This window comes from Nuphar pumila, chromosome 4, assembly GCF_984573655.1.
Source record: "Nuphar pumila chromosome 4, dmNupPumi1.hap1.1, whole genome shotgun sequence".
Lineage (NCBI taxonomy): Eukaryota > Viridiplantae > Streptophyta > Magnoliopsida > Nymphaeales > Nymphaeaceae > Nuphar > Nuphar pumila.
The window spans coordinates 34,354,504-34,367,470 of record NC_143252.1 but is presented as its reverse complement, the minus strand read 5'-3'; the positions used below and the strand labels follow the sequence as shown (position 1 = coordinate 34,367,470).

Here is a 12,967-nt window from a genome sequence, read left to right as displayed (position 1 = left end):
CCTTGATGAATGATGCACTCTCGCACTTTCTCTTGTGGACACCAGAGCCGTCAAAAGGCTTCAATGCCACACACACACCATCCAAAATCACTGAAGAACATACGTCTCGCTCTCTCTAAAAACACCATCCAAAATCACTGAACACAAACACCATTCAAAATCTCAGGCAAAAAACAAAAGGATAGGATGGACAAAACCATGTAGCACATTCAAAATCTCCCCCTCAAGAGAAACACAACCATTCAAATTTCAAACTCTCTATCTAGAGAAAGATACTACCACCAATACGGATCGGAGGAACAAGAGTAGGCACCACGGGCTCCCCTCTTGATCAAAGAGATGCAGCCTTTTAGAGAAATGTTGATCAAAGAGATGTCTTGTAGAGACTTACAGTCAAACAGTTCAACCTAACACAAACAGCCTCTCTCTCTCTCTCTCTCTGCAAGACCGCAATACGGATCGGAGGAACCAGAGTAGGCCCCACGGGCTCCCCTCTTGATAAAAGAGATGCAATCTTTTAGAGAAATGTTGATCAAAGAGATGTCTTTCAGAGACTTACAGTCAACAGTTCAACTCTCTCTCTCTCTCTCTCTCTCTCTCTCTGCAAGAGTAAAATACAGCAAACGAGGACAACATAAGAATAATATTAAAGAGCCCGGTGGTAAAAGCAAATTCCATTATGCATACAATATACTTATCAAGAGACAATACACCTGTCTCCTTTTCCCTTCCATCTTTTCTGATGTGAGAGTACATTACAACGACCACTTTTATTACTTTCCGGAGGTGGTAGTTTTGGGGGTTTCACACTCTGGCATCCGAAAAACTTGCAGACCAGCCGAAACTCTCCCCGCAGACTTTTTTTCTCTTCCCAATGGCCTTGATGAGGGCGCAACATGGACTGAAACACTTCTTATTACAAAAGCCCCCGCCCTCCACAAAAACTATTTCACCTAGCCCTAACCCTATAATAACAAAAGATATAACAAAAGATACGGTTTAACTTATTGTGATCATCGTCATCACCACCTAAACCACTCGTCAAAACATATATCTGAACTTCTAATCCTCCTAGAGGGGAAACCCCACCAAAATATTAAGATGGCTACAACATTAATAGTAGAGAGATGGAACAATGTCAATACGTCCATTCTTGAGGCAGATGGAACTCGCTGCAGATGGCTGGTTGTTGAGGGCGGGTAGGTCTTCTCTGGGGAGGAAGGAACCCTTTACTTGCAACAATAGGCCGAGGGTCCATGTTAATCGAATTATCTGATATCATCACAAAAGAAAAAACACAAATTGTAACCACCAATTACAAAAAATCAACCACCACAAGATATTAGAAATGATAAAAAGAGAAACATACCATGGTCATGACCAAGACTCGCAAGGTAGTAAGTGGGTTGAGCAACACCCATGTCATCAATATTGAGATTCAACGCCTGAACAACCCTCGCCGGTAACAAAACCGTCGGGCAACCTAACAAATCGGGGAATCAGAACCACCAATCAGAAACCCAAATCGGAAAAAAAGTTTATGAAGCAATATACATGATAAACGTGATTCAAAGAATTACCAGCTTTCTTCCTGAAATCGACTGGGTTACAGGTTCTTCTCGGCAAGAAGACGCCGGTACCGGAAGATTCCCTTCGAGAACCAGAATTACCAAGAAAAACGGCTCTCATGCCATTGTGGGTAGTGTTGTTCTGGAGAGGGGGCCATGGAGATGAAGGCAAGCCCAGTGGGCGGCCAAACTTCGCGTTAGCTCCGGCCGAGGCTCGGATCGGCATCGGCTGCGCCGGGGCAATCTTGGCTTGTCTCGTCAAACTCGGATGCCGCTTAATCAACTCAGGCTGTAACAAAAATAAGCAAGAATAGTGAACACCCAAAAAAAATTGGGGCAAAACAAGATGGGTTCAATCAGGTGGACTCTTACATGCATGGCAAGAGCAGCCGTGTCCCGATTGTTGTCGCTCAAGCAGCAACGCAGGGGGTACCTGGAACCGTTACAGGTTTTCACCTGAGCTCCCGGCCTGCCCACCACAGCCGGAACCGGCTTCTTCGGAGGAACGAGGAGTCCTCTCGCCTGACACTTGCCGCCCTCGTCGTTCATCCTGATCCTCACCACCTGACCAGCGGCGTCATATAGCAGCTCCCACGCGTCGTCTCTCTGGTTGAGCGGCGTCGACGGGGGAGACGATACCTGAGACAGCCCGTTCGAGTCCAGGCTCCGGCCGGACCAGCTCCCCACTGCGCATAGCGTCGACTGCGGCGACCCCGCCATCGCACCCACCTTCACCAGACCCAACAAAACCCCCAGAAAATCAACCACAAAACCTCCAGAAACCAAACACCCAACAAACAAAAACCGCATAAATGTTAACATAAAACAACTACCTTCTGCACAGCATCGTTCTCCAAAGTCGAGTGAGCTACGCGCCGAGTCAGACCGGCCATGTAAGCCTCCTCGTCGCTCTCCGTCTCGGTCGAGCTCACCACCGACTCCACCGGCGACGAGTCGGCGTAAGGGAACTCGCAGGGGAGCTTGTTCTCCAAGAACCCCATCTCGTCAGATAAGAACCGAGACGGCAACCAGAGCTCTCCGTCATCGAGATCCTCCGCCATCTTCGGTTAAAAAGAGGAGTGGGGGAAGAAAGTGGAGCAGAGGAAGATGGTTAGTCAGGGATTTGTGGAGGAGTAAGGAAGGAGTGGGGTTTGCTCTTTGCTGTAAACAGAAGTAACAATGATAATCATAACAATGAGATGGCAAAGGGACCCAACAAAAGGCTGGAAACTATAGAGAGAAAGGGAAAGGAAATAGGGAAGATTAGGGGCCGGGAAGAAGGGAGAGAGCGACTGAAGAGTGAAGAGTTGGACTGATGAATGCAGGAAGCAATAAATACTGAAGGGCTTTAGGATTTGTAGCCTTTTTTTTTATTTTTCCCTAATTTTTCTTATTTCTTTTGGTATTGTGGGGAGGGGCGTTTTGGTTGAACAAAACGCATAGACTGAAAGCAACAACTGGCAATGCAGCTGGGTTCGGTTAACCGGCTGAGGCAGACAGTTGTTGAGACTCGACCTGCCATGTGGAGGGGAAGGGCCCAACCGCTAGCGGGTGCCCCTTTAACTATCCCACACAACCCTCTCCTTTTTTGTTGTAAATCTGTTACTGATGTTAAAGTTGAAACCTGAGAAGAGCAATCACCTCCTTAATTTGTGTTAAGCAAGTGTTAAGTTCTGAACGTCACTGAAAAATCATCAATTTGATGGGACATCACAAGTTCGAAACTCACTGGTGGGTGTTTCTTGTGTCTTTGTTTCTTGTCGAGAGGTCAAAGTTAGGTATATTTTTCAGTGGTAGGAGAGACCTCAAAAGTTTTACTAACTGAAGGCGCGAGCCAATGTGAGGGGTGATGGTGTTTCCCTCAAGTGGAATCCTATGCAGGACTCACCGCACTTTGCTAACTTGCTTCTCATAAAACACTTGTCGGATGGAACAATGCGCTTCCCACTCGCTTCTCTCTCGTATCCTTTTCTTTTCTCGCTAGTTTTCTTTCTTGGTTTCCCACACTTCTCCGTTGTTTTTTGTATTTTTCGTGTTATTGTTTATTCATTTTTCACTTTCTCCTCGCATTTCTTTCATGTTTTTCTTTTTTGCTTCTACACAATTGATTCCAAAACAAATCTCGCTTCACGCTTAATACTACATTTTAATACTCACTTCCTGCTTCTGCTTCTGCTTCATGCACCGTTTCTTGGTAACTATGGTTGGAATAACGCAATCCTCTCTATTGAATCCCATGAGCTCTCATAAGAACTAGGGTTTCAAGGCTTTTTATTCCTTTTTAAGATGCAATGGTATGGATATGTTCTGGATACTTGATTTTATTTGGATGGGTATTTTAATTGTTTAATTAAAAGAAATGTGTAAATTTTTATAGGGTTTGAAAATCAACCAGTCAAGAGTTCTGTAAATTTTTTTTACCATGAAAATCATACTTTTCATAAAAATAATACAATTCAACTATCAATTCTTAGCAAACCTCAAACACACCTGCCAGGTCGGATTTACGGAAAAGAAAAATGTTAGAAGTATCCGGTTTGCGTATTTGATAATTTGTATGCTCTCACAACCCACAACTGATGTATTTGCAAGTTGTCCCTACCAACCAATAGGGGATCCGTTTGTTTGGCAGGAGCAGTTTGTGAAGGTCACTATGTAATGAAACATTGCGAGATCCAACCTTGGTATATAGGGATGGCAATGGGCGGGGGTGGGGGACAAGGTCTCCACCCCCGCCCCGTTTCAAAACCCAAACCTTCATCCTCGCATGGGAATGAATTTTAACTTCTATCTCAGTTTCATATCCTCCATCGTAGGTCCAAACGGGGGCGAGGCGGGGTCCTGTTTCCCCTCGGTCTATTGTCATCCCTTGGAAGGATTGGGGATGAGCAAAGAGGGGGAAAGCATAAGTCCATCCCTGCATGGGGATGGATTTTAACCTTCATCCCCATCTTCATCTTCGTTTCATACCCTTCATTCCCAGTCCAAATGAAGCGAGGTGGGGGCGGGGCTCTGTTTTCCCCCGGTTCACTGCCATCCCTTGGAAGGATTGGGGATGAGCGAAGCGGGGGAAAGCATAAGTCCATTCCTGCACGGGGATGGATTTTAACCTTCATCCCCATCTCCATCTCCGTTTCATGCGCTTCATCCTCAATCCAAATGAAGCGAGGTGAGGTGGGGCTTTGTTTTCCCCCGGTTCACTGCCATCCTCAAGAAAAGAATGATGCCTTAATCTCATATATATATATATATATATATATATATATATATATATATATATATATATATATATATATATATATATATATATATATATATATATATAAACTAGTATAAAGTAAGATTTTATATGGCTTTTGCAAATCTAACCATGCGTGGTCTATTTTGCTCGGAATCTACTATTGGATCATCATAATTGGATTGAGAAATGTGATTTTGTATGCTTTAATATTTATGAAAATTTTCAACGGTTAGTAATGAGATAATCTAATATTCTCTTTCTATAAAACCAAGCATCTAGATCACATTCCATAAAATTTATAGATTACACATGATATGCAATGAATGCTGCTAAAGTAAACTTGCACATTGTATATGCTTTAGATGGTATATATGTATGCCTTTTTGAGCCTTTGACATACACCACAGGTCCCAATGATCCCTTCTTAATAGGGATGGCAGCCGATCAGGGGACAGCCCTCGCCTTGTTTGGACCGGGGATGAAGGAGCATGAAACGGGGATGGAGGCGGGGATGAAGGTTAAAATCTATCTCCGTGGGGATGGAGGTGGTGATGGACTTAAGCTTTTCTCTGCCCTGCTCCATCCTCGTCCCAATCCCCACACCGCCTTGTCCTCAATCCTTTAAGGGATGACTATAGATTAAGGAGAAACGGGGGCCCGCCCCGCCTCACCTCCGTTTGGACCGGGGATGGTGGACATGAAATGGGGATGGAGGCGGGGGTGAAGGTTGAAATCCATCAGGTGCGGGGATGGAGGCGAAGATGAAGGTTCGGATTTTGAAACAGGGGCGGGGGTGGAGATCTTGTCCCCGGCCTCCTGCCCCGGTCCCTACTTCTGAACGTCTCCAAAATCAAATACCTCCTTAGATCATGGGTCATATGTGTTTTTCTACAAGGATTAATTGACTGACTATGTACCTAACATGGGAAGGGGTCCAAGGAACCCCTTATATTTAGTGACGGACCTAGCCTAAGAAAAACAAAAATCAAATTAAAGTGACGGACTTATCCCTATCGATTCCTCTCAAGCTCCTTCATACTTACATAGTTTAAATGGATTTCACACTTTTACTAACAGTGATGACAATGGATGAGGGAAAACAGGGCTCCACCCCGCCTCGCCCGCCACTTGAACCGGGAATGAAAGACATGAAACGGAGATGGAGGGCAGGATGAAGTTTAAAATCCATGTGAGAATGGAGGGCAGAAATTTGAGACTGGGCGAAGGTGAAGACCTTGTCCCCACCCCGCTCCGCTCCACTGCCATCCCTATTTACTAATCATGTAAGATACTCAAATCTCTCAGCATAATGGATTGTCATCTTTATAATATTTATTGAACCACAATATGATAAAAAACCTCACCAACTTGCCTGCAAAATACAAGTCACTAAATAATGTACAATACCAACTTCCCATAATGTCCTAAAACTAGCTGGCTAAGGAACTAGGTAATGGAAAACTGAGAAAAAAAAGGATGGAATCCAAATCTTGAAAAAGAGGGAGGTAGGCATGTGCTTTGTCAGAAAATGGGGCCAGCCGGCCTTCTTTTGTGCATTCATATCTAGCTTGCAATTTGTACAAATGGATAGGCCTACCAGGCCCAACCCGTACGGAATTTTTGGATTTTGTTTTTCCTTTTTACACTTTCTTAAAAGTACTTTTTTTATTTTTTAAATAAAATAATTGCAAGCCAGTCCAAAGTGAAATTCTAAAATGCAACAAATACCTTCCTCGTTCACTGCCCCCCCACAGATTCGATCCTATGACGTAGACCACACAGTGTTTCCCGTTCAAACTTCAAAATTTGAAGATCCCCTCGTAGGTGTGAACTGTTGGGAGTTGGGCCGGGTCTGAGGTGTCTCTGGACCTATATACCCGCTTACGCAGAATGGATCTGGATAGGTGCTCTGATCAGGTTTGATCCGAATAACATGATAGATTCCTGGTCGTTGTATCTGACGAGGATATGTTTAATGTTTCCAACTTCAAACCATAAAGGGAAAGTGCAGAGTGGGGTTGGATCTGAATCCGATTTCCGACACAGTTGACAAGTTCCATGCCAATTTCTAGCCACAGGGTCATGGATCGTGACGCAGCCCGCCCCATTAATGGGGAAACCTGTCCCATATAAAGTTCCAGGATTCATTGGATGTGGGATTTCTAGTCAGTTTGGTGGCGGTTGACACATCTATTTCACTGTTGAAAGTTGGAATCTAACTTATTGGACCAAATTACGTGTTCTTGATCCGGACCCACTTCAGACACACTAATTGGTTTGGTTTTGCAATCATGTCACATAGGTGCTGTCTGCATGTATGTATTAAACAACGTTTAACACCTTAAAAATAAATAGATGCAATTGATTTTTTTTGTTTTTGAAAGGCGTTTGGGGTTAAGGCAAACTCGACCAGTTATTAATCAACATAACATCCACTGGGGTTTTGAACTTGCAACGTTTCACCAAAGGAAGACGTGCACCTACTGCTCCAACCAATCAGGTGTGTAAGCAAGGTTTGCTTTTTCAAAATTTTCAAAATATTCATCTCTTTAGGTTTTAGAGTCCCTGTTTGTTTGCATGTGCTCATATTTTATAAATCACAATTGGACAATTTATTTGGGCTGATGTCTCCTGCCACGTACCAAGGGTCATAGTCTAACATATATGCTCAAAGATGATGAGAAAATACAAGCCTAGAACTATAGATGAATCTTTATGCCACGTACTTCGGGTTTCGACTCGGATATATCCCCCATTGGTGATTCTAATAATTCCTCGTAAGGGTTAAGTGAATTTGTATGATTAAGGACAAATCCAAACTAGTCAAGCTTATATCAATAAATTACCAGAACCAATAACCATGTTGGCACGAGTCGACACGGATCCGACACCCTTCGGGATCCAATCTAAAAATCTATTATTCACATCCACCCAATTGGAAATTGAATTTCATGTTACATCTGCAGATGCAACCTTAGGGATGTACAGTTGTAAACCATTATGATTCGGATTCAGATTCGGATTCCGATTCAAATGGTGAAAAGCTCATACCAAAATCAGCTCTTTTTACATGTAATCGGATTAGGATATCCATCAAATCTGCATATCCCTCGGATCCGATAATTTAAAACCAAAACCATATCCACAGCAGTTTCAGTCTGACTAATTATTGAAGCCGGATTGTATCGGATATTGGAAAAAATACGATCCCTTGACAGCCCTCCTTATTCAAAGAACTTGGACCATCCTGCCAGTGCTTCAACACATAGGACATAAATTTCGGTTCGGATCAGATATCCAGTCCAATGACAACTCATCGGTCTTTGCCTTCCAGATTTTTTTTTCTGCAAAAATTATTTTTCAAAAAACGTAAACAATCATTCTCTTTTATTGTTTTTATTCAGAGAATCTGAATCTCTGACAAAAAAATGGCGGTGCAGAGTAACCGTCGATACCGCGAAGATTCGAACGTTTTCTACCGTCTGATTTAACGGCAGTCTCTATCTTCGTTAAGGATGACGGCGTTGTCTTTTCTGAAGTTTTTCTCGATGCCACCAACTGCCCGCGACAAACGACGTTGACGGTGATGTTCTCGCGGACGCCAAATTGTTTATTAAATCCGCTTCAGACTGCGCGCATGGAATGCGCTTTCCTGCCGAAAGCGACACCGACAAGGACAAGAAAGGACGGGAAAAAGCAACGACTCCGCGGACTCCACAGATTGCCCAAAACCCGATTTAGATCCAAACTTCGAATTACAAAATATCCCAATATCCCAATTTATCCCAGTTTCCGAAATACCAAATTCATCCATCCTATTTTTCAAAAAGACCAACTAATCAAGAAATAATTGGTATAGCTGAAACTAGGGCTGTCAATGGATCAGGTTTGTATCCGGAACCTGAACATAAACTTTCGGGTATGGGCATGAAAAATGCTGACTCGAATAAAACTCAGGTCGACCCAAACCTGATCAGATCAATATGCTGGCCAGGTTTGGGTCATGATTTTTGTCGGGTATCCCACCTGACCCATTTTTTTTGCGGGGTACCGGATTCAATTCGAGTATTTTACATATATTTTTAATAAAAAAAATTCAAATTATGCGGGTCTGTCTGGGTCTGTTATTCCATTTTCATGACTCGACAAAACTCAAACCAATGATTTGATATTTGGGAGGGTTCAGATATAACGTAACGGGTCCAGTACCCGTCCCGTTGACAGCCCTAGCTAAAACCGGGTATGATATGTTGAGATATCGGACCTCCTCATATAATATGGATCCTCGGATGCTGTTATAATAAAATAAGGATTGAGATGTGGATATGTCATATATAGTACCCAGCTGGAGTTTTTTTTTTTTTTTTTACAAATATTTCTTATTGAAATATAGCTTTTAAAATGCCAATTACCTAAACTGTTTAACTTTAGTGTGGAGAAGTTTTTAGTGTGCACTTCCATATGGCATCAATGAGTCAAAACTCAAGTGTGACAATGTAAATGTGATTTACATGCTTTAATTACAAGGTTCTGACGTATGAATAGGTTTTCTCAGCAAACCAAAAATTCAATAGTGCTAATTTTTATAACTAAAAAAAGTTTTTTTTTATTATTATTATTATCAAAAACATGATTCAAAGGGCGATCTTTATAGCCCCAAAGGGGTTTGGCGTAGTGAGATGGGGTTTAGGCCGCTACACTGTTGGTGTAGGTTCAAATCTCATGGGCGTCACCCCCCTGCATCAGCTGAAGAGTGTGACTTCCTAGGGGCAAGAGGTAAGCACATGGAGTTGTACGCTGCCAAGACACTGTTTGTAAGTACAGCAGGCAACGCAAGTGTGGCTAGGTCTCTGTTCCTCGGGGTGGTTTTAATTTCTTTAAAAAAAATATAAAAAGGCAATCTTTATTGAATAAAAACATGTAAATTACATATATGGTAGATTCATTCTAAACAACTCACACCTATGAGTGTGTGAGCCTCCAAAGAATTCATGGAGTTTAAATCTCATATCTTCAAAATTAGAGATTAGACCTGTAATCTTTGGATTTGAGATCTGAGCAAGGCCTCAAATACACATATTTCTTGCTAATGAGCAAATAGCAACTATATGGGAATTTGGGCCACTGTATCTTGAAGACAAAAAGGTGCCAATAGACTCTCTCGGTTTAGGCTTATTGGTTTGTGCAATTTCATCAACAAAATCTTACCAAAATCATGGTTAATAGGATGAGGGGCATCCTTGATCTCATGATCTGCAGAAACCAATAAGCTTTCTTAAAAGGGCACAATATTTAAGAGAGCATCTTCATGACATGTCAAATTTCACTAAATTAATAAAGCAGGCAAGACCCCTACCATTGGATTCGATCTTGCAACGTCCCAACCTGCCAGACAAGTGGAACCCCTGTTGCTGTTGGTATTGAATCACTCTTTTTGCTAACTATTGTTTAAAGTATAAATGAGTAAGGTTATGGACTAATCCAAATAAAAAAGAAAAATGGACCTAAGTTTAGGTGTCAATGGGTTTGGTTTGACCCGAACCCGACATGTACCAAACCCTATAGGGTCAGGGTTTGGTGATAAAAGAGGAGGTCAAATTTGAAACTGGGTTGGACTCAAAAGGTCCGATTAGTATATGAAGTTGAGTATAGTTTAAGAAATTTCATACCAGACGTGGGTCCAACCTGAGTTCTGATCAAGGCCCATAAATTTTCGGTATTAAAAATATTAAAAAATCATTATTTTACCATGTATGAACTGGGTTTCGTTCCTCTAATTCTTATAGGAGTTGGGTATGGTTTTTCTTATGGCAGATCCGATAGGACCCAAGTTCGGAACCGGTGTCAGCACTTCAAATACAGATCCAGGTCTGGATTCACTAAATCTGCACCAGATCCGACCCGTTGACACCCCTACCTATGTACACCAAAGTTAGAGTGGGGGACTGGGACCCTGTCCATTTCATGTTAGATTCATACGATCTAAGTTCGAATGGATCCATATCCGACCCGTTTTCTGTCTTCATTTAATTATGAAAAATGAGTGAGGGCATTTTGGGAATTTAAGAATTACGTGGAGGAAAAGGAGGAAGTGTACTGTCTGCCGGCCAGCCTGCACGACTGTCCCTTGTCCCTTTTTCTAAAGTTAAAAACGAAAAAGTGGAGAGGATGTGGTTTTACCGCTCCAACGGTCATTTTTCCTTGAGGGTGGTTTGAAATTTGAACTGGCGTTTTGTGTGTGGGGTTTGGGGGAAGTCCAAGAACAGTAAACCACCATTAGAATTTTATTTTATTTTATTTTTATTTTTACTTATATAGTGTAAATTTTGTGTATAGAACGATGGTTAGTGAGAAAGGAATGTGGGTGTAACTTGCGAGAGTGTGTTGAACTGATTATTTTAGGGGGAGGTGTTCTTGGAGTGATCTTCAAGCTTCATTTATCCCACCAACCTTTTATAGTTTGGCCCTTTTATAATTTTTAGGCTTTAGCTAAAGGAGCTCATCTTCCCCTTGAGAAAATCAGTGGTCCTTTTCTTTTTCCCATTTATTTTCATTTATTTTTGTTAGTAAGTAATGCTATAATAGGGTCATGCAAAAACATTGTTTTCTTTTTTTATTATATGTATAGTAAGTGTGATGTCCTTGTACCCACAAGCACTTGTGAAAGCAAGTGAAATAATGGCAAGAGTTGTCATATTGAGGGGAAGCAAATTTTTTTTTTCTTTTTTTGGATCTCATTTGCGCTTCTCTCCTACCACCTTTGATCATTTGGTTTGATTTAGACCCTGTTTGGAAACTAAGTAGCTGGGATGGGCATTTGAGGAAGTGGGAACTGCCAAATCCTGGATTTGGCTGTGGCAAGTTCCCACCTCTTGGAGTTGGAGGTAGGTGGTAGCTGTGGATTCTATTCTTTAGTGTAAATAAAAAGGTGAGACCACCTAGCTTCCCATCTCAAATGCATAAAAACACACATCCCAGTTACCAGTTTCCAAACGACTACCACAAGCTAGTTTGACCAAGTTTTTGCCAAATGCGTTAACTCCTATCCCAAATCCTAGTTTCCAAACAGAACCTTAACATAATTGCTGATGCTAATGGAGTGCAGTGAGTTTTTTCACTTTGTTCCCCTGTGATTGGGGACCTAATTCTTTGACAGTTTCTCTGCTTCCCCTCTTCTTTGTTTGTCTCCTGCTCATCATAAATGGGGCATTGTCCAGATGAATGAGGAGGGAAGTGAGTGAATCTAACTATTCTGATCTTGTGGCAGAGGGATTCGATCTTGGGGCTTCAGCTTGACACAGGACCCCGCTTACCACATGGGATACCAATCTTGTTTCACCAACAGGGGGGGGGGGGGGGGGGGCGCTCAACATGAGCTGGAGTAATTGGTAGGAGCTGTCAATGCAGGTCTCCTTGTGGTGGGTCGTTACAGCTTCAAAACCCCAATAGTAGGATTGAGTAATAAATTGTGGGGTCTGCCTAACCCCAGCTTGCCTTAAAAAAACAAAACAATGCTGATCTCGAGTCGATGCTTTAGATGAATGTGGCTATTGCGAAGACATTGTACCCGAAATAATTAACTGGCTGATATTGTCATTTAAGGTGTGGCTTTTGAAATTGTACCATCTATAGGACTTCATGTATGACCATACTAAGTTATTCATGTTCATCTATCAATTTCTCCATTCATGGTAGTAGAGCTTAGAAGAGAAGAGGTTGCTGTCAAGCCTTAGATAAGAGGTAATATCAGTGTAACAAATATCGCATTATTTTTTTCAAAGAATTAGTGATTTTAACCCGGTATTTGCATTTCATCTGCAATATCTTGGGGGCAAGACATACATTTATAGTTTTTATGTCTTATCTTTATTCCGTTTTTAGACATGTTTTTCTATATTTTTAAAGTGTTTGTCATAAAACATGAGAAATATGAAAAATCTTAACCTTTCATGGGAAATTAACTGCTGTTTAATTGCTTATTTATTCATTTTTTTTGACAAAAAAAGCTGGGGTTAGGCAGACCCCTAGCAGTTATACAACTATACCATTGGGATTCGAACTTGCAACGTCCCAACACAAGGTGACATGCACCAACTGCTCATTTATTGCTATGGGCATTACCACAATTTCCTTGTGTTGTTGCCACTAATACCACATG

At 41.9% G+C, this 12,967-nt stretch overlaps 1 protein-coding gene across 1 annotated transcript; it reads right to left on the bottom strand.

Moving 5' to 3' along the window:
- Positions 1-662: 662 nt before the first annotated feature.
- Positions 663-2,852, bottom strand: LOC149839934 (uncharacterized). The gene is made up of 5 exons (XM_090004281.1): positions 2,402-2,852; positions 1,941-2,297; positions 1,581-1,857; positions 1,370-1,483; positions 663-1,272 (listed from the first exon to the last, which is right to left on the bottom strand). The coding sequence occupies exons 1-5, from the start codon at positions 2,627-2,629 to the stop codon at positions 1,139-1,141; spliced, it is 1,110 nt and encodes a 369-aa protein (XP_089860407.1). The 5' UTR covers positions 2,630-2,852; the 3' UTR covers positions 663-1,138.
- Between the last annotated feature and the right edge of the window lie 10,115 nt (positions 2,853-12,967).

Coding starts and splice junctions, on each gene's coding strand:
- LOC149839934 (XM_090004281.1), bottom strand. CDS start 2,629: ATGGCGGAGGATCTCGATGACGGAGAGCTCTGGTTGCCGTCTCGGTTC. Junction 2,298..2,401: donor AGAACGATGCTGTGCAGAAG/GTAGTTGTTTTA, acceptor GGTCTGGTGAAG/GTGGGTGCGATGGCGGGGTC. Junction 1,273..1,369: donor GAGTCTTGGTCATGACCATG/GTATGTTTCTCT, acceptor TGATGATATCAG/ATAATTCGATTAACATGGAC.